This window comes from Camelus ferus, chromosome 12 (assembly GCF_009834535.1).
Source record: "Camelus ferus isolate YT-003-E chromosome 12, BCGSAC_Cfer_1.0, whole genome shotgun sequence".
Classification (NCBI taxonomy): Eukaryota; Metazoa; Chordata; class Mammalia; order Artiodactyla; family Camelidae; genus Camelus; species Camelus ferus.
Genome location: NC_045707.1, coordinates 26933695 through 26954592, shown reverse-complemented (window position 1 = coordinate 26954592; position 20898 = coordinate 26933695). Strand labels below are relative to the sequence as shown.

General features: G+C 38.6%; 1 protein-coding gene across 3 annotated transcripts in view; it reads right to left on the bottom strand.

The window, feature by feature from the left end:
- The window catches only part of NELL2 (neural EGFL like 2), a 287493-nt gene that overhangs the window by 80374 nt on the left and 186221 nt on the right, over positions 1-20898 (bottom strand). For all 3 annotated transcript variants that reach the window (XM_032493267.1, XM_014564018.2, XM_032493268.1), the window contains 2 exons: positions 3465-3587; positions 590-685 (listed from right to left, as the gene is read on the bottom strand). In XM_032493267.1, coding sequence (XP_032349158.1) covers positions 590-685; positions 3465-3587 — 219 coding nt within the window. The remainder of the gene's footprint in view (positions 1-589; positions 686-3464; positions 3588-20898) is intronic.

Genomic DNA, 20898 nt, shown 5'->3' with positions numbered 1-20898 from the left:
TTGGGTCATAAGCTATATAAAGACCTATATATATATTTTTTAAATATTTTTAAAACTTCCTAGTTTTAGCGTCTAGCAGAAAGAGTAAGTTCTGAATGGACTTGGATGAGGGATAATTAAGGAACAGAAAACCTTAAGTATTTTGTAAACAAATAACAATGAATAGTAAATAGACAAGGTAAAAATCTCAGATGCAGATGCAGGAAGGAGTGTGTCCTAGGAAGTGAGCTGGCCATAAGCTTGACCTCTGTGTTTTACTGTGGTTATACAGATTCCAGGGAAAATGGGCTCCCAATGAGTAAAATGAATGAGAAAGTTGTAAAATCTCAGGCAATCCCACATATTTTTCTGAAAAAGTTCAATATGCTTCTAGTTATAAGAGCTGTAGAACCTCCTTAGAGTGACCCTGGGGGAACGCCCAGTGATTAGGCGTCACTGAAACAGCCCACCTCCCCTCTCCTAACACTTCTGTGTTAATAGCTCCATCCCTCGAGAGCCCATTTGAAACCTGAAACATTACTTTCCTCGTGGATTACTTTATACGTTGGCATAAAAATTCACTCTCTAGAAGATGGAATGACATCCTTACCGGTTTCGCAGCTGGGTCCGGTGAAGCCTTGCGGGCAGGCGCACACGTTAGCAGCAATGCAAGCTCCTCCGTTTCTACAGCCATCTTTGCAAAACGCTAAAATAATTCAGACACATTATTTTAGCACTTTAGAAGTGAGTCGCTCAAGATACTCCAAACCAGCTTTTCTTTATGGCCTTGGGATGTAGACATCAAACGCTAAGTGCTATTATAGTTTCATTTTCATAGAATACTTTCCAGATAGGTAAGAAGCTTCAACACAATGTGTAGAACATTATTCTTTCCAATGTGAAATATTTTCACCTGTAAAAGAAAATACTGAACTTTCTCTTAACAAAAAACAGTAACCTTACACACCAGGAAGAGCATTTGAATTAGTATTGCATCTCATTGTAACGAACTGGCTTGAAATGAAACAAAAAAATGACAGCTAGCCTAGACAGTTTTCTTAAGGAGTAAACCACGATCTAGAGAATGAGATAAGAAAGTTTTTAAGAAAGGATTGAACCCTCTGAGGCTCTGATCATGCTACACGCTGTCCAAAGTATCAAAACACTAGAGAAATGCCCATCCTACAAAAAGTTCTAAATCAGTCCCACGATAAAAGAGCCAATAATGAGAATTTGCTAAAGACTCTTCAGGAAGAACCTTGCATTCCTCTGCCAAGGACAGGTCAGGATCCAGGGTCATGGGCAAAGGCATTGCATTGCCTGTTGTGTTAGAGTGGGTTTGTGAGTGAGAAAGTGTTTCTACAAGTAGAAAAAGGAGCCACGCTCTGAGCCATTGCAGGAGCTGCCTTCAAAACAGGTGAGAAAGTCAAGATGGGTGAGATTGAGGAAGTGCCTTTAGAAGCTTCAATTTCCACTTTAGCTCATTCCTTGGCTCTGAAAGGCTCAGGACTGTTCCTCAGCCTGGCAGGATTCGTCATGGATGGACTAGACCAGCTTGTTTCAGGTATTGGGGCAAAAGCTTTCCTCTAGTTTTCTGCCATGTGCTTCCTCTAATTAGTCAGGATGTACTTAATCAGAGTGGCCAACTGTACAAATCTGAGATCCTGCTAGTGTGTTAAAGGAAGGGGCCCAAAGCAGCCATTGGTTTTTTTGGTTCTAGGTCCTAATCTGTCTTCATCCTAGGTGAAAAGAATAGCTTAGCCACCAAGGATTTGCAAAGAGATTGAGAATTTAAACCTCATAAAAAGAAAGGGTACGTCCACCAGACCTATGTGTGTGTCTTCCTCGGAGTAATCTGTAAGGTTGTTGCCTGCTGACAGAGGACAGGACTCAATGATCCAGGTCCTACATCTAAATTACTCATCTCTCAGCTTTGGACATTCCCAGCAGAGATGCACACAGGAAAGGAGTCTTTATGCAGGCAACCTGCAGTCCTAACTTCCAGAAGAAATTTATAGATCCTTGAAAGTTCTCCTTCCTTCAAAGATAAGAATTAGCTGTCTGCATCTGTTCATGACTTCAAGAGTTCTTTATGCTATATATCTTATTCTTCACCTTGATTAGGAGTGAGAGTCAAATACAAGTAAGAGTGAGAAGTTGTTGGGCTCCCAGAAGAAATCTTAGCTCTCTGAAATCTGGATGCTTTGGGGAAGTCCTAAGGGTTCACTTATACTATACTATGGACTTTAAAAGTCTAGCTTTTCTCAAGACTGCTCTAGTTTCTGAGGAAATCTTTGTAGGATTTAGACCCTCAAATGAGCAGATTACTTTATGATGTGCTAAATTACAGATTTCCATAGACTTTGACAAACCAGAGTAATCTCTGGCCCACCTATATTTGCATCCAATTTATTATTGTAGATCAGGTCTTAGACCTGTGTTCATGGGCCACTGCATTAATAATCATTTCTTGTTATTTCCTACTTACCATATGCATGGTGTCAAAGAAAATTAATAGTAGTAAACTCCAGGATAATGAACACAGCGTTTTTGAGGAAAGGGCAATTTTGAAGCTTAAAATGCCTAAGTTGGACCAGTCATAAATAAACCTATGTGACATAATATGGAATATGGACTGTATCCTATGGAAGTTGGTGGGGTTTCTAAAATAGACCCTCTCTTTTCCTTGTGAAGTAGGAGGTAAGCTCATCTGACAAAGGAAAAGGAGGGCATGGGGGGAAGAGGGAATTAATGAACGGTGGTGAACTACCATTGGAATATCCACTGATGGAAATGAAAATCTCAGAATTATTGACTGATACTGACAAACCAGGTAAAATGGGAAACAGTAACTTGTAGCAAAACAATATTCCCAGTTAGTTAGTACTTAACAGCTCAAGAGAGAGTGGGGAAGATAAACTCTCAGACTGACCCAAATAGATATTCCACAGTGGATTGCAGCAGCAGAACAAACTACTACTTGATTGTTGTTAGTGCTGCTAAAAAAAATACAGCTGCAATGCTTGGGCTCAAAAAGAAACATCGGAACACGGGGGGGAGACTGGTAAACTGGACAAAAAGGTCAGAGAGATTAAAGATTGAGAACTATGGGAAGAACAGACTGGGCAGAGTGGAAACAGAGGGACTTGGGGTTAGACAATAAACAGTTAAAGTTTAGATTTCAAAGGTGGAGCAGTTCTCTACAAAAGTGCCCAGGATGTGATTATGGCTAAGGTCAGCTAGAGAGGAATAGAGGTGAAAACCATTGTGGTTGAGGTCACGGAACATTAAATCAAAGTTGTTGAACACTTTGGCTACTTAAACACGGATGAAACCCAAGAGGAAGACTGTGAACCATACACAAAGTTCTCAGTGGCTGTGACGGTGCCCAGAAGGTAAGTAACAGCGACGAGAAGGGGTGGAGAGAGGGAGGGACGGACTGCGTTTTCCCTAATGGAAGAGGTGCGGGCGCTGAAATCTCCTACCTTTGCACGTAGTTCCATTCCCAGTGTAGCCTGGCTTGCAAACACAGTTGTGTCCTCCAACAGTATTGAAGCATAAAGCATTTTCATCACAGTTGTGCTGATTTGTGATACACTCATCATGTTCTGAAACGAGAATACATTTTTGTTACTCAAAGAGAGATTTCTCAAAGACACTGTGTTTCACATTGCACCTTCAGCTCTGTTATTGTATGGTAGTTCTTTCAAACACAGACAAACACAAATTACCTATTAAAGAATAGCTCATATTTTGAAATATTGTCTACCCGTCTTGAAATACATATCTAGTGTACACATCCCCAGACCTTGAACGCAAAAGGATTTGGACAGAAGGCCCACCAACAGTAGAAAAGAATAGCAGAGGAGAGGCAAAGAGAGAGATTAATTCTCAGAAGCAGATCCCAGAGCCAGCTGTATACAGTCTCAGTGGTTAATATCTGGGGAATTATTCTCATGGACTAAATATGCCACCTAACTCTTTCTTGTAGCACAGGAAGGGTGACAGGAAAGGGTGTGTAACTATTGCTCCACGAATCCCGATCTGCAGGTTTCTGGAGCTGAAGCTTTGGGAATTAGGTGCAGTTAACACCCATATCCTCACTTGCAGGCATAAAGTTACACCTGCAAACTGCTGGGGAAGTATCTAAATTTCTTGGTATGTTTCCTCTTTCTGTAAAGAAAGTATCACACTTCTACTAAATAAGACAAACTCGCCTTTATGATATGTGTAAATACATACAGACTTTTAAATGTACAATCAATATAATACGTCATTTAACTGTGTGTAACTTGACAGTTTGGAAAGCACTGAATCGTCTGATTTTCCCAGCTCCCCTGCAAGAGAAGCTGAAGCAATATCCTCCTTATTACTGGTTTAAAAATGAGTCAAGGTTGGTTCAGGGTGCTTAAGCAGCCTGCCCAAGTGCACGGGAGTATTAGTTAACTTTAGAATTCTAGCTCAGTGTTCAGCAAAAATGTAAATGTAAGGAATAAATACACTGCCTATGAGAAAAAAAACAAACAAACAAACAAAAAAACCAGCCCCAGCATTGAAATGAAGATGAGTAGGAAGTGAAACGCATACAAGTTAGTTCAGCCATCGAAAATCCCTATCACGGGACTACTTATTACCCAGGCTCTGACATCAATATTATTTAAGCCCCAAATTAAGTATACATTTTAATAGCCTTATATTAATTGAGCCATTAATTCACTGTGATGTAAATCATCAAAGCAAAAAAAAAATTGCTTTTTACTTTGGAACTCTCTGTATTCCAAATGATATACATTATTCTAGATAATATAATAGTAATATACCTGTAATTTTGAAAAAAAAATTGCCTTTGGCATATGTAGTTGAGATTAGACCAAAATCACTTATTTCAACTACTAAAATAGAATGCTCTTTGTTTTATTTTTAAAAAAGTAGCATTTCATGGTTCTTTGTCCTGTGTTATACAAGCACACAGTTATGACAGCTTTAACTACAGCCCTATAATAAAATTCATAGAGATTATTTCCAATAACCTTTCTGAGGACCAAGAGATTTCAATCATTAAGGTTTTAGAATTGCATGAATAGATACCTTTCTATCCAAATCCCTGGCTCAATTTCCCTAAATTGTATATCATGCCACCTTTATTATCTAGAATTAGAATATTTCCCAGCTTTTAAATAAATTCATGCATCTTGATGACAGCATAGACCATAGCTGGATTACACCCAGGTCTCCTGATCAGGGCTACCCTTGGACACTATTAAATATCAGAGGGACCAGAATGGGCAGCCCACCTACCTCTAGGTTCAGCTGCCTGAAGCAAAATAAACCCACACTGTGAAGTTTGCAGCTGCTGCCAGTTTTCTTCCCAGAGCAAAGCGCTGCAGTTAATCTATAAATCTCTATAAGGACAGCCCTTCCGCCCTTTAAAGACAGCTGCTGATTGATTTGATGCTGTTTCCATCCCTGTCTTGGTTGTCTTCTTAATCAGACGGTGGTCATTGGGCAGAGGAAGGGTCTAACAAGATTCAGTTCAGCATCCAGTATGAAAATGTTCAATAAACGTTAAATGATTACACGACCTGGGATCTGGTTTCCTCTGTTGTCATTTATTCTCAGTGGCCACTAAAATGGATGAGTGGCTTCTAAGCAATTCAAGGGTAAAGACAGTTTTCAGGTTTCTAAATCTATCCACGTGCACCCGTGCACGTATCGTTCCTTGTAAGTGAAGTGCCTGCCCATGAATTCTGGAAAAATTCTTACCACTTTTAAAGATTACACTAAAATGTGTGTTTTGTGAAAATACCTTTCTCTCCCCATCCTGCACAGTTAGAGGCTTCTGATTTCCCTAGCACCAGATCCACGGCTCTGTTATTATTTTTTATCATAATTGTCTACTTCATGACCCACCTGGGAGTGGGAAATTGGGGAAAAGAATTTTATATATACTTTTTGTATTTCATTTCAGCTTCAAACAAAGATTCCTGAATAACTGATTGAAAGAATGAATGACCAAATCAGCGGAAAGCTAGGACAAACCTCCCCTGCCATTATCATTCAAGTCAATTCCAATTTGTTCAGTTGTAGACTAGATGCCAAAATGGAAAGCTATTGAAAAGCTAAACTATTTGCAAATCAAAGCCACAATGAGATTATCACCTCACACCAGTCAGAATGCCCATCATTAAAAAGTCTACAAATAATAAATGCTGGAGAGGGTGTGGAGAAAAAGGAACCCTCCTACACATGTGTAAAATTACCTACACTGTTGGTAAGAATGAAAATTGGCGCAGCCGCTATGGGTAACAGTGTGGAGGTTCCTCAAAAACACTAGAAATAGAATTACTGTATGATCCAGCAATCCCATTCTTGGGCATATATGCAGAGAAAACTCTAATTGAAAAAGACACATGCACCCCAATGTTCATAGCAGCACAATTTACAATAGCCAAGACATGGAAGCAACCTAAATGTCCGTTGACAGATGACTGGATAAAGAAGATGTGGTATATATACACAATGGAATACTACTCAATCCTAAAAAAGAACGAAATAATGCCACTGCAGCAACATGGGTAGACCTAGAGATTATCATACTAAGTGAAGTAAATCAGACAGAGAAGGACAAATACTATATGATATCACTTATATGTGGAATCTTTTTAAAAAAGATACAAATGAACTTATTTACAAACCAGAAATAGACTCACAGACATAGAGAACAAACTATGGTCACCAAAGACAGGGCAGGGGGAGGTAAATTAGGAGTCTGGGATTAACATATACACACTACTAAAATAAACAGGGATCCGCTGCATAGCATATAGCACAGAGAACTGTATCAGTATTTTGTACTCAATAATGGAAAAGAATCTGAAAAAGACTACATAATATATGTTTATGTATAACTGAATCACTTTGTTGTACATCTGAAACTAACACAACATTATAAACCAACTATACTTCAATTAAAAAAAGAAAGTCTAAGCTATTTTTCACTACTTTTACTATTGTGGTGCTTTATTTGATTTGTGATATTTCAAATAGTAATTAAGATAGCACGACATGTTTTGAAAACAGAAAATATTAATTCCTTTATATTGTCACTTAAATTTTTTCATACTACTTAAAATAAAGCTGGTTACACTTAACACTCACAATTATCGACGAATGTAAATTGTGATCTTAAGGAAAGCCTTTTAAAATGCCTCTACTGTAATCTCACAGAAGAATTAACTTTAATTTGACAGCCCTTGACAAATCAGAATGTGAACGAAGTGTGGAGCAAATATTCTAGAAGGTCATCTCAATAAACAGTTAATTATTGCTGCTGCACATCCAACTTTGGTCAAATGTCAGCTTCTACCCTTTCCCTGACTCACACATCCCCAAAGACTCCACAACCAACTCACCAGTCAGCTTATCCATTTTGAATATTTCCTCCAACATTTTTAACATATAATGTGTAAAATTAAATAAAATAAGGAGAGAAATATTAAGACAAAATTTAAATCAATATTATGTCCCAGAGTTGGAGAAGGGCATGTCAGGACGTGACTGTGAATGAATTCCAAGTTTTATTTCACATATAATGAAAAGAAGACATTTCAGGTCTGATGTTCAGAATATTCAAGTCATCAGATTCAATGCTATCTTCACATCTTCAGTTAATACGTCATGGTTTGTGTGACAGGACATTCCAAGTAATAACTGAGATTGAAACCAAATGTACCTCTTTCTAACTCTTTTCATTAAAAATATTAGCACCTAATAAGTTTAATAAAAATTTAATCATTTTTGTATCTATTAATCTTAAGTTTAAATAAAATAGAAAAAGAGGAAAGAAAACAATATCACTCAACAGTTCCAAACAAAAGTAACACAGGTGTCAATTATTATAGTATGTTATATACGGAATAATCTTATAGTGATAAGTGGCAAAGATTTGTCCTGTGTGCCCTAACGTGGTTGCTCTGCACCTTTAGACACTATGTAAAACTGATTTCACATCAGTGACAAGGCTCAGTATAGTAAAATTCCTCTATGGGAAAAAAGTAATATAATACACATCTGTATTCACCTAAATTCTGCTATGTATAACAATAATACTATAGCTTCACTGATTAACTCTTAACCTGAGTAAATTAATATACTTAAAATCATTTTAAGACTTCACACCCAAAAGGTCATCAGTCATATAGTCTAACATACGATTGGACTTTAAAATTGGTATTCATATTGAGCTGTTTCCAGGATGAATGCACTGCCTAGAGACAAGACAGCCACTCCAGAATTCACATAGCTTTTCACCCTAGGATTTCAACACAGACATACAATACACACAGCACGTGTTCTAGTCAAGAATTTCACTATGATACAAAATGCAAATTCTACAGAAAATAAAAAGTGAAAATTAATTTAACTATATCTACATTTCAATTCAATTCAGTACAATTTTCTTCAATGTCTATTGTGTATTCGGATCTTCTTGGAATTAAAAGTATGATTATAAATAGTAGCTACCCTCACAAAACATAGTTTAGCCTGAGGAGATAAGACAAAAACACAAATGTCTTTAGTGTATGGCTTCATTATGAGAAATACTGAAGTAAGGAAATAATCTCTGCTTAAAGAGGGAGAGATCAAAGGAGGAAGGCACTTCTAGTTGGGTCAGGTGGGAAATTAAGAATGACTTCACGGAGAATGGAGCATCTGATAATGGATATTTTTTATGTACGTGGGGGGGAAGGTGCAGATTCTAAATTGAAACAGCATTCATGCACTTCACTTTTTTTTTTGTTTTTGAAATTGTGAGCCTTTTACAAATTTGAATGAACCCAAATTATTTGTAATAATCGTAGCTATAATTCAGTGCTTGCCCTATATGTGTACTTTGTAACATACACTATCTAATTTAAGCCTCATATTAATTAGGAAAGATTATTATTATTTTTCAGAACATTAAACTTGGCTTGTAGAGGTTAAGGATCTTACCTGAGATCACACAGCTGGTTAGTGGTAGAGCTGTGAAACCTCAACTTCTGACTCCAAAAACTAGGTTACCAATTGCTATGCAATGGGGCCTCCTGACATACTTAATGCATATGTTTTCTCCAATCTCTCTTTTTTTAAACCTAGTGTTCTTCTTTGCAATTATCCAGAGGTTTTTAATGCTTCACAATTAGGAAGTTATCATCTCTTTATTGTATTTTCTAGTATTTTTTAACCCTGGATAAAGAAGTTGTATGTATGTATGTACACGTGTGTGTGTGTATGTATGTGTGTGTATGTAAAATGGAATACTACTCAGCCAAATAAAAAAGAATGAAATAATGCCACTTGCAGCCACAGGGATGGACCTAGAAATTATCATAGTAAGAGAAGTAAGTCAGACAGAGAAAGCCAAATATCATATGATATATCACTTATGTGTGCAATCTGAAAAAAAAATACAAAATTGAACTTATTTAAAAAACAGAAACAGACTCACAGACATAGAAAACAAACTTAGTTACCAAAGGGGAGAGACGGGAAGGATAAATTAGGAGGTTGGGATTAGCAAATACACACTATTATATACAGAACAGATAAACAAGATGGTCCTACTGTATAACACAGGGAGCTATATTCAATAGATTGTTACAACCTATAATGAAAAAAGAATATGGAAAAGAATATATATGTATAACTGAATCAGTATGCTGCTGTACACCAGAAACCAACACAGCATTGTAAATCAACTATACTTCAATAAAGAAAGAAGAAAATTATCTAACTCCTTAGGGCAAAACACTTGAGGTTCTGTTCAGACTAAAATCCACATTTTCACACAGTTGAGAGACATTTTTAAAAGAAAAGGAAGACACCAATATGGGCAAGTACAAAAGCCTGAAAAGCAGTTACCAGCTCATAGAACTTGGACTCCAGCACTAATTCCCCCAACTCAGCAATCTCTGGAAGCTCAACCTGGATGCAGTTTGGCAAACAGACACCCCCAATGTCCAAGAGCCCTTTCCTGTGATACCAGTGGTCAGGCCCTGGTAATACCATCCACTGCTTCTGGATAATTCTGCTTTCCAACCCCTGCAATATACCAGACCCTCTGGCTGACACCTTTATACAGTAAATTCCACTCTTCTGGTGACAGAATGTGATACACTTTCATAGCTTCATAGCTGGCCCAGTACCCTTGGAGAACTTTTCCTCTGACAGATTTCTTCAGTCACAAGGCTTCTACTGTCTATGCCCAATCTTCTACTTTCCCGTCCAAATCTAAAAATGTCAGGAAAACAGCAGCTATCCTAACACAGGGGTGTGAGTTCCACAAAGAAAGCTGTTTCCCCTTCCCTGACCCAAGTGTTTCCTGGAATATAAATTTACAGAGAGCAAATTCTCTCTAAGAATATGACAGGATGTGGCTCTAAACCTAGTGTCAATGCACCTCAGGTCTTAACTCTTCTCTGATTATTGGAAACTGGGGAACAAGCTCTGTTAGGCTTAAGACTGAACAATTCTTGAAACAAGGAAACCTATGGAAGAGTAAATTACTCTTGAGAAGAGTGTAACACCATCAAAACATATATTTAGAAGGGTGGTTTATCTCAAAAATGTAGAGCTGCTTGGTTATTTTCCTCTTATATTTCTGTAGACCAGATTGTTTGCCTGAATATATCAATTAGGTTGGCAGAAGCTCTTCTGTGAGTTACGCTTATTTGTGTCCCCAACAAAGTCAATGTGTAGTTACGTGCACTGGTCTGTTAAGACCATGGGAAAGACAGCCCATGGGTCTGCAACTGAGACCTCTTCTTTTACTCTAAAAAGAATGGCAACAATGGTGACATAGACCATCTCCATTTCTCAAACTAAACAATTCTTTGGACTTGTCCATAGCTCCTTAATACTTTCACAAGATAATTATCCTGCGGCAGGTCTTTTCAAAACAAGCATATACTAAATATAAAGAATGTTCTCTATTACAACTCAACACTTTCTAGATGGTTTGGGTGTCTATCATTGGAAAGAACTGGAACTCCTTCCCTCCGTCTTCTCCCTCCCTCCTGCCCCACCACAGATACTCAGTGGTCTGCTAGATGAAGACACTGTGCTCACTGCCACCAACAACACATATTCCTGAAGTCAAAACATCTGTCGTAATGATTACTGATTCTTACGGAAGGTTGTTACAGTTCATTCTATGGTTTAACATGTCCTCCATCAACTGTTCTGTACTAAGACCCTAGTTAAATATGAATGACAAAGTGAAAATACAAGAAAATTACAAGCTATTTTAGCAAGCAATAGCAAGGAGGCAGGGTGATATATATACGATTTCCAGACAGCCCTGGTTTGAGACGTTTTATCCTAGTTTTCAGTGGCCTGAGAAAGTTAGCCAATCTTTCTAAGTTTAACAAATGAGAAAATGAAGACCTACATTAGAGAACTGTTGCAAAGAATAAACTTTAATCATGAATACAAACACCCTGGCAAATAATAGATACTCAACAAATATTAGTTATCTTCTCATCTGATTAGATTATCTACTGCGTTGGGAAAATTCACTTTGACTATATTAGCTAGCTAATGGCTTCTCTTTTCTATTTCAGTTATTTGAAGAAAATCTAAAATGCCTCACGGAATTTGTTCTTTTCATAATCTTTTCTGAAATCAAATACATTTTGTACACTTTTCTGGTTTCCAAAATGCCATTGAAGAAACTTTCAATGGTTACATCAAGAGGAAGACATGCCTCTATCATACTTAGCAAAAGCTGTTCATTTTGTTTCCTACAGTTACTTATTTACTCGCTTTATATAACAGAGAAAAATCTATTTTTACAATGGCATGTTAACAGAAATCTATTTTTACTTTTAACACTGTTCAAGTAACTACAAGAAATTAAACGTTAAACTTGCTCAGTGCCTACATCAGGAGTATACCCAGGAAAACTCGTTTTTTTAACATCCAAGCATTTCTTTTGTTCATTACTCAAGTTTCCTGTTCACTGACCATACCAATTCATTCAACACTGAATTCTTGTTATCCCTCGGTTTGTTTGGCAACCATGGATTTGTTCAGATTTCTTTCCTCTGACATGCTTGGGTTATTTCCTTCTAGTCTTTTCACTGGTATGTTCAACCTCCTTTCTTAATCCTTATTTGAGCAAGAATCTTAACAACTGAAAATGAATATATGTATGTATATGCACGACTGGGACGCTGTGCTGGACACCAGAAATTGACACACTGTAACTGACTGTACTTCAATTAAAAAATTTTTTTAAAGAAAATAAATTTAATTTCCTCTCCCAAAACAAAAATAAATAAAATAAAATATTTTAAAAAAGAATCTTAATAATTAAAACACACTCAAATTTCCTCTCTGCCCTTACAGTAATTTTGAAAAGTAATCCAAATTTTGATTTTATGGCAAAAACTTGTTTTGCTTTAAGCTCTGTCCTGAACACCCTGTAGGGCAACAAAATACTTTTAACCATCAGCCAGATGACTTTCATTTGTTCTTTCAACACACACGAATAAAACTTCTGCTATGTGATTCTAGCTAGCACTCTGGAAGAGGCAAAGATGCATGAAACTGGGGTTTGTGACTCCAAGAACCTTTTGAACTATTACAGGATTGGCGACGTGAATAGACAATCAACTGTGATATCTTGCAGGTGTTGTTTAGTGCTATCAGACAGAAAGTCGTAGTGACAATGACAATGACAACAGCTAATCCTTCAGTGCTCCCTACCTGCTATAAAGCACCGCACTAAGTGTTTTATATGCACTGTCCCCTTCGGTCTTCACCAAACCCTCTTCCATGGGTACTCCTATTGTTCCTAGTTTACAAATAGGAAGACAGAGCTTTCCCCGAGCAAATACGCATCTTGCCCAAGGTCATACAGTGAGGAAGTGACAAGGTCAGGTTTGCCTTCAGTGTTTAAAAGAAACTACAACCTATATTAGAGACTTAGAAAACAAACTTATGGTTACCAGCGGTAAAAGCGGGCAGGAAGGGATAAACTGGGAGCTCGAGACTTGCACATATTAACTACTATATCTAAACTAGATAAACATCAAGGTTCTACCATAGAGCACAGGGAACTATATTCCATATCTTGTAGTAAACTATAATGAAAAAGAATATGAAAAGGAATAAATGTATGTATATGTATGACTGAAACATTATGCTGTATACCAGAAACTGACACAACACTGTAAACTGACTATATGTCAATTAAAAATTTTTTAAATTAAAAAAAAAACTAAAATAAAATTAAAGGAAAAAAACTACAATCTTTAAACAAAGATCTCAAGAGGCTTAAAGAGGAAGAGATAAGGGTCCGAGGGCTATTCCCACAATCCCGTAAAGTGTCACGTAGGAAACAGGCCAAACAAGTGAGTCTTGAGAAAAGATCTGAAGGGTTTTAACAGGGCAAGGATAGAGATGGGAAGGTGCATCCCACACGGAGAGAGCACAGGTGCAAAAGACGAAAGCATGGGGTATGGTAGGACCATGAAGTGATCGAGCTGGCACAGCTGGAAGGGAAGAGTAAGGAGTAAGTGTGACTCGGGGCAGAAGCACAGCATGCTTTTATCTGGTGGGCAAGAAACAGCCACTTCCAGCTCTACAGTAAAAGGTGGCATAATAAAATTAGAGTTGATGTTTAGGGAAATTAACAGCAACGTGCAGATGAGGAGAGACCAGCTTTCCTGGACAAAGTGGGTGTCCCGTGTTAGCAAACCAGCTTTCCTCTCTCCTTAATCTTTCTTTCTTCTTTTTATTCTTCTCCTTTTGAATCAGAGTTAGATTATTATTCAGAATTGAGAAAGGAGTCTGTGCAACACAGAGGGAGGAAACAAAAGAATAAGGGCGGGGGAAGGAGAAGTGAAAGGGGAAGAAAGCAAACAGACGGAAGCCGGGAGCTTATTACCTGCCCAGCCCCATGCTGAGTAATGGACACGCGCAGCTTCAGGAAGAACCACAGGGCACGGCAAGAACAGTTGGGAAGCGAGCACGGACATCATAAGATTCAAATCCCTTTAGGGAAGCAATCATGTCTTATTCATTTTCTACATCCCCGTTCCTATGCTTTTGTGGAACGAAACTGTGTTGAAAAGAGGGCCTGCAGTAGACGGAAAAAGTGATGGAGAAAGGGGCAGATTTAGACACAGAACAAACGCATCCCACAGTGAATCTATTTTCTGAGCCAAGAGGAAGAAAGGCATAAAAAATAACTTCAGGTTTCAAATCTGGGTGACTGGGAAGATGGTGGTGAGAGGAACAGAAGTGAGAAGGCTTCTGACTTTTAGGGATTTTGTTGTTCTGGTTTTGACAACACTGCCTCCTCTCTTGTACGTTTCCAAAGGTTTCTATGGTGAAGAAGACAGAATTAAGAAATCAAAGTATAAAAGCAAAGAACGTATTAGGAAATTGAATTTACTCTATGGATGGTGACAAGCAACTGAGTAAACACACTCCACCCAGAATCTGTCTGTTGGATAACCATCTAGATGCTAAAGCCTTGGGTCTAACTCATCAATCACCATCAATCACCCACAACATCCAAACAATGACTGGCACAAAATTGATCTCCGGGGAGTATCTGGTCATGAGTAAATCAATCACTATAAAGTGTGTCTCAATGTAACGTGCAAAACATTCAGAGAGCTGCTAATGTAAAATATTCAAAGTACGTGCTCTGTAGTGACAATTCTGTCCGCCTCCTGCTCTCTTTTCTGCTCCCGTCAGCAGCTGTGCTGTTTTCTCTACAAATGCCCGCCCCTTCCTCATTCCCTCACTCCTGGCACATAACCCTACCAACAACTACGCAGAAAACCATCCAGGTCATCAGAACAGAACAGTGTCGGATTTCCTACCCACAGATGAATCTGTATCTAAATATATCTGTATGCCTTTCCTCCTCCCAAACCAGGAACCTGGGAGTCACCATAGACTTCTCCACCCTACCTCCCAGCCACCACATCCAGGGACCAGTTCATCTGGAGTCTACTTCCCTGGCAGTTCTTTCTCATCGCCATCCCCCCATCTCCATCTCCACTGCTCTACAGCTGCCCAAATTTGGGCACAAATTACCTCCTCTGGGTTATTGCAACAGCCTCATGATGACAACACTGGCCTTTGCTTTGTACATTTCCAAATCATTACCAGAATGACTTTTCAAATAAAACCTGATCTTCTCTCTCTTCCCCATTCTCTCTTCTTCTCTCCTAATTCTTTTTTTAATGACATACCATCGTTTTTACTAGCCACCGAGTCACCACCTCCTCATCAAGACTTTCGCTGTGACACCAAACTGCATCATTTACAATTCCCGCACTGCATCAGCTTCTCAAAGATATCATTTACTGGGACTCTACTGGTGGCCAAGGATCATGCCTGTCAGTCTCTGTGTATGTCACATATGCATCCCTGCTTTTTGCCCAGAAAGCCCTTCCCCATTTTGTCTAACTCTCTTACCCACCCCTCCCCATTCAGATCAAACAATGCTTCCTTCTTCAGAAAAACCTTCTTTAAACCCCGCTCAGTTCAATTTGCCTGAGCCCCATAGGCCCCATGGGGCCTTGTGCTTAATTCCACCACAGCACTTGAAAGGCTATAAAGACTTCGGAGTCAGGTCATCTCAGTTCGGAGCCTGGCTCTGCCTTTTGCTAGCTGTGATATCGCACACAAATTACTTAATCTCTCTACATCACAGTGTCCTCCTCTGTTAAAGGGACCTAATAATAGTACAGGAGTAAAATCTCCAGCAGGACCCAGGCAGTACTCAGTAATCAAACAGCTATTTCTGTAGTAAAAGTATGACGATTCTTACCAAACTGATTAAATAAAGATGAGAAATAACACAGTATCAGATCAAATGTTGCTGCTAAATGAATTATAAAAATAAAAACATTTGCGGGGAGGGTATAGCTCAGTGGTAGAGTGTGTGCTTAGCACGCACGAGGTCCTGGGTTCAATCCCCAGTCCCATTTAGGTGCTTGGTAAATGTGGATGAAGAAGGCTTCCATTAGGCTTCAATCTATACAACATCAATATTTTCAATTTCTCAGAGTATTTCACATCTGGTATTTTATACTTTACACTGTATTCACTCAAATCCATGTAACATGCTTGGGATTTCCCATTTAGAGCAGTACCTTGTAAGAGATCATGACCCTTAACTTCACACTCCTATGTTTTCATGTCAATGCTGCCCCTAAATTTGGAAAGAGGCATGTTTTCCCATTTATCGAGATTTATTGGAAAGAAAAGAAAGGTGTTCACAGTGAGCCAGTGAAAACTTCTACTGGAGAAAAAAATCACCCGCCCCAATGCCATGTGATCTATTCTTTCATTCAAAGCTCTAAGGCCTGCTCTGCTTTAATGCCTAGAAAAAAATCGCAAGAATAGAGAGTATGTTCAACAAACTGCACCAGAAACAAAGCCTCTCAAAACAAAATGCAACATGAAAGGGAACTTTTGAAATATAAAATTATCTAAGAAAAGCAACCACAGTATTCCATCCTAGAGACTCTTAGAAGATTTCCACACTTGGATCAGACATCATATTCTGACATTTTATCTTGCAACTTACAGAAAATAAAAGGATTCCTTGGATATTAAAGGATTGGGACTATGGGGCAAGGGAGATTCATCAACCTTTTCACTCAGGAACTTAATTTTTAAAATGAGCTTCCTTACAATATTCATCTCTCTTAGACAAGTTGTTGGAGTCTTCACCACAGCAAAATACAAGACATAAGACTCTTTTTTTATTCCAAAGGATTATATATATGTATATAGTTATTTTTATATATATACATATATATATACATATATATAGTTCTTCAGGGTTTTTGATAAAACATAAGCTACATATAAAAGTATTTTTGCGCACTTTTATTTCATGTTTCTCTGTGTACTCTGGGCTTCATAGCATTTGAGTATCTCTGACATATTAAAGCTAGTATTTTTTGATATCCTTTAGTATTTCTAACTGCAATAATGTTGATTTATGTTATGAATATGGAAGTTCGACTATGTGTAACTAAGAATTGTAATTGTTATAGAATAAATTAGGCAGAAAACCTGTCCTCAGGATATTTATAGTTGTTTCTCTGTAAAATAATACACATAAATGTATCTCTTTATGTGTGTGAATATATTGTACATGAGTGTGTGTATATACGTATATGTATGAATGCATATAATTTATATGGACTAGATATAGAGAGAAGATAGGTAGCAAGCTGGTGACTAATTTATGCCTGTGTTTTTTCAGTTCTTGAAAGGCAGGAATCAGCTTAGGAGAATAGTAAAATCTGTCAGTTTTTCTGTCAGTTAAAATCGATTTTTTAAAATCCAAAAAGGATGTTCTCTTCTGATAATATGGTGAGAGTACCTCTTCTTTTTTATATTATATTCTTTTCAAAGAACTCGAAATGGCTTTGATTTCAAACCTTATTCTGAATCACCTACTTTTACTTGATGAGTTTCCTTCAAATGCAGTAATTCTTCTCTCAGTTTCTCCCAGAGGAGATCCCTTGCCCCCAGGAATCTCGGAAAGTGTTCAAAGGAGTTTAAGAAAGACTTCATTCTGCCATCCCACCATTCACTCTCCTTGAATGGTATGCACGCCACCTCAACAAGCCAGCAAGCAGACAGCTCTTCCCTTGTTACGTGCGTCATAGGTCCTCAAGCCTTTTGGCTTCTGGGATCCCAATCGGACTGCTGTTCAGATGTGAATAGAAACCTGACCTCAAAATCAGAAGATGTGCAGCAGTAAGGGACAGCTGAATAACAAGCAGGGCTGGGTCCCTGCCCCCCACCCATCCTAACTTTCTTTCCTTTCCCTTCTGGTTTCACGGCTTGCCTTCTTACCTCTCGGTTTCTTGCCCGTATTTCCCAGGGAAAGCTTAACTTACTTTCCTCTACAATGTACACATTCTACGTTCCTTTATTCTTCCACAGCATGAATTTAAAAAATCAAAAAAACCTGTAACTTCTAATCTTCTCCCTGACTGCCAGTGTGTTTTAATTATAATCGGCAATGTCCGGCTCTGGGGAAAACACATGCCCTTTGTATTCACAGATCTTATTCCTCCCTCCTCTAATTACACCCAGCACCCTCCCTCATCACTGCCTGCCTTCCTTCCCTCCTTTCACTGGGGGTCCAGATCTAGTTCAACTGGCAAGTTAGTTAGTGCCTTTAAAGGTTCCCCCCTTGAGTGCTACTTAAGCATGTTCCACGTATCCTCCCACAAATGATAAAATCCATTCACTCACTCAGAATGTCCCTTTAAGATAAAGGGGGACAAAAGGAGGAAAGCAAGAAGGCAAAATGGGAAACATTTCCAAGTTACCAAAGAAAAGCTGGCTCAAGCAGCCTCCTGGGCCTCTATGGCAGATTGACCAAGTAGACTGGGATTGACTTCTCTGCTGGCTGGTTCTGCTTCAGTCTCTAATCTGGACTCTGCATTCTCCATCCTCCATCCTCCATCCTCAACCCATTGTAACCCAAGACAAAATGATAGACTAAAAGTTATGGACTGGATGTTTGTCTCCCCCCAATTCACATGTTGAGGCCTAATCCCCAGGGTGATGGTATTGGGAGGTGGGACCTTAGGGAGGTGATTAGATCACGAGGATGGGGCCCTCATGAGTGGGATTAGTGCCCTTACAAAAGAGACCCCACAAGACTCTCACGCACCTACTGCCATGTGGGGACACAAGGAGAAGACTGCCATCTATAAACCAGGAAGATGGCTGATACCAAACAATGAAGCTGCCAGTACCTTGATCTTGAATTTCCCAGCCCCCTGAACTGTGATAAATGAATGTTTGCCATTTAAGCTACCCAGTCTGTGGTATTTTTGTCATAGCAGCCTAAACTGCCTGAGACACTAAAGCAAAATAATTATTTTGATAGCAGTTTTTTGCTATCATTCAATTTCGGCATGATACACCAACAGACGAAAAAAAGCCATCTAGAATGTTACAGAAGAAGCTTCTGGCCTGAACACTGAATACATGCAGACTTTTCTTCAGGTCTGGTTAGATTTATGCTAGTGAACTCTCTCTGTCCCAATTCAACAATTCTAGTGAAAGACACCTAGAAAAGTATTTGTTATCCTTTGTTCAGTCAAATCTAGCAGTATCATATCCCAAAGTCTTTCCTGAATTAGACTGGAAACTAAACAGGCCAGCACAAATGAAGTTAGCATTTTTCTTCCTTTGTGGTGATTCCTGCCAATTCTACAGTACCTAAAGTAAAATAAAACTCAGAGGTAATTTAAAAAAAAAATGAAAAGCTATCAAAAGAACCCCAGTTGTAATCGTTAGTCTTCTTTGACACCTCTACAAAAATTCCTCCATAAATTTGAAATCACGAGATTTTTGAAAAAGTGGCCACATATATACCAGTATATTGGAGTGTATTCTATTAAAATGCAAATATACCCACCAGTAGCCTTCTTATTTTGGACAGCAGGCAGAAAGAGTCTTTCAAAACTTAAAATGCCCACAACATCCTTCTGCTCTCAACCCTTCCCTGGGTCCCCTCACTCATATTTTGAATAAACTCCAAATCCTCGCCATGGCCACAGTGTGCCCCAGTGCAGTCATCTACCTCTCCTCCTCCCAGACACACTGGCCTCTCTGTGTTCCTTGAACAGACAAAATACCTTACTGTTTCCTCCTCTTGAGATGCTCCTTAACACACGAGTTTTCATGGCTCACTCACTTATTTCAGGCCTCTGCTCAGAGGGCGCCTCCTCAGAGAGGCTGTCTCATACCTTTGCTCACCTGGAATCCTTCTTGTCAGGACCTGCTCCCATCTAACGTGACACTATGTAAAACTGTTTGCTTATCTGTTCATGGTCTGATTTCCTCATTAGAACAATAGGTTCATAAAGGCAGAAACCCTAATTTGTTCACTGGTATATCTACAATGCCTAACAGAGTATTTATGCCCAGTAGAAATGCAAAGAATTTTAAAAGGGAAATTGGACCTCAGAGGGTGTACCCTTCAGAAAATTTTTTACTGACCACGTGAAGAAACCGAGGCTCACTAGGATTAAATGACTTATCCAAAGCCATGTTTAATAAGTAGCAGAATGGGTCTGAGATACATTTACTTCCAGTCCAATGGCCTTTGACTATAAGACACAAACATGAGGGAGAGGAATGCCCACATTGACTTCCAACTTGACAGAAATGTAAACTTCGTGTTTTCTAGAAAAATCTCTCCAAAAGAGCTGCAATCACTTTATTTTTGTTTTCCTTTCATTCACCAGGAGTGAGTCCTAGTGTGATTTTGCAAATCCCAGATCATGAAAGCTAACGGGGTGTGACAGCTGGTATGTCCCATGCTCGTCACATTCAGTGGTCTATAACAGGGTAAATGACACAATTACCTGCTGTAATTACTGCTGCTGACAATACTGTCTCCCTGGTGAATGCTTTATGAAATTCAGAATTGCTTTTGCTGTCAATCCAATAAAAATTTTGCCTACAGATTTTGGGTAGTATTTTGCTAAATAAATGCTTAAAAATTAAAGCCCAAATCTAAATGGACATTTATTACTTACCGTAATTCAGGTAGTGTGTATTGATTCTGCTTTAATCTAATTTTTTCCATTGAAATGCAAATCTTTTTAACAAAGTTTTGCTTTAACTGAAGAATGCGTTCTCACTGGTTATAAAGATGCACAGAATACTTTCCAGAAAAGCAGATGCATCAAAAAAGTCAGAACTGAATAGATAGAGCATCCGCCAAAATCCTGGTCTGGAATGGTCTGCTGTGCACCAAATTTGTCACTTATTTCAACTGCAAAGACACTTGAGAATACATACAGAAACAAACAACGGTAATAGCTGACTGTTCTGAGCTTGGCTGCCAGCCAAAATCCTTCACAA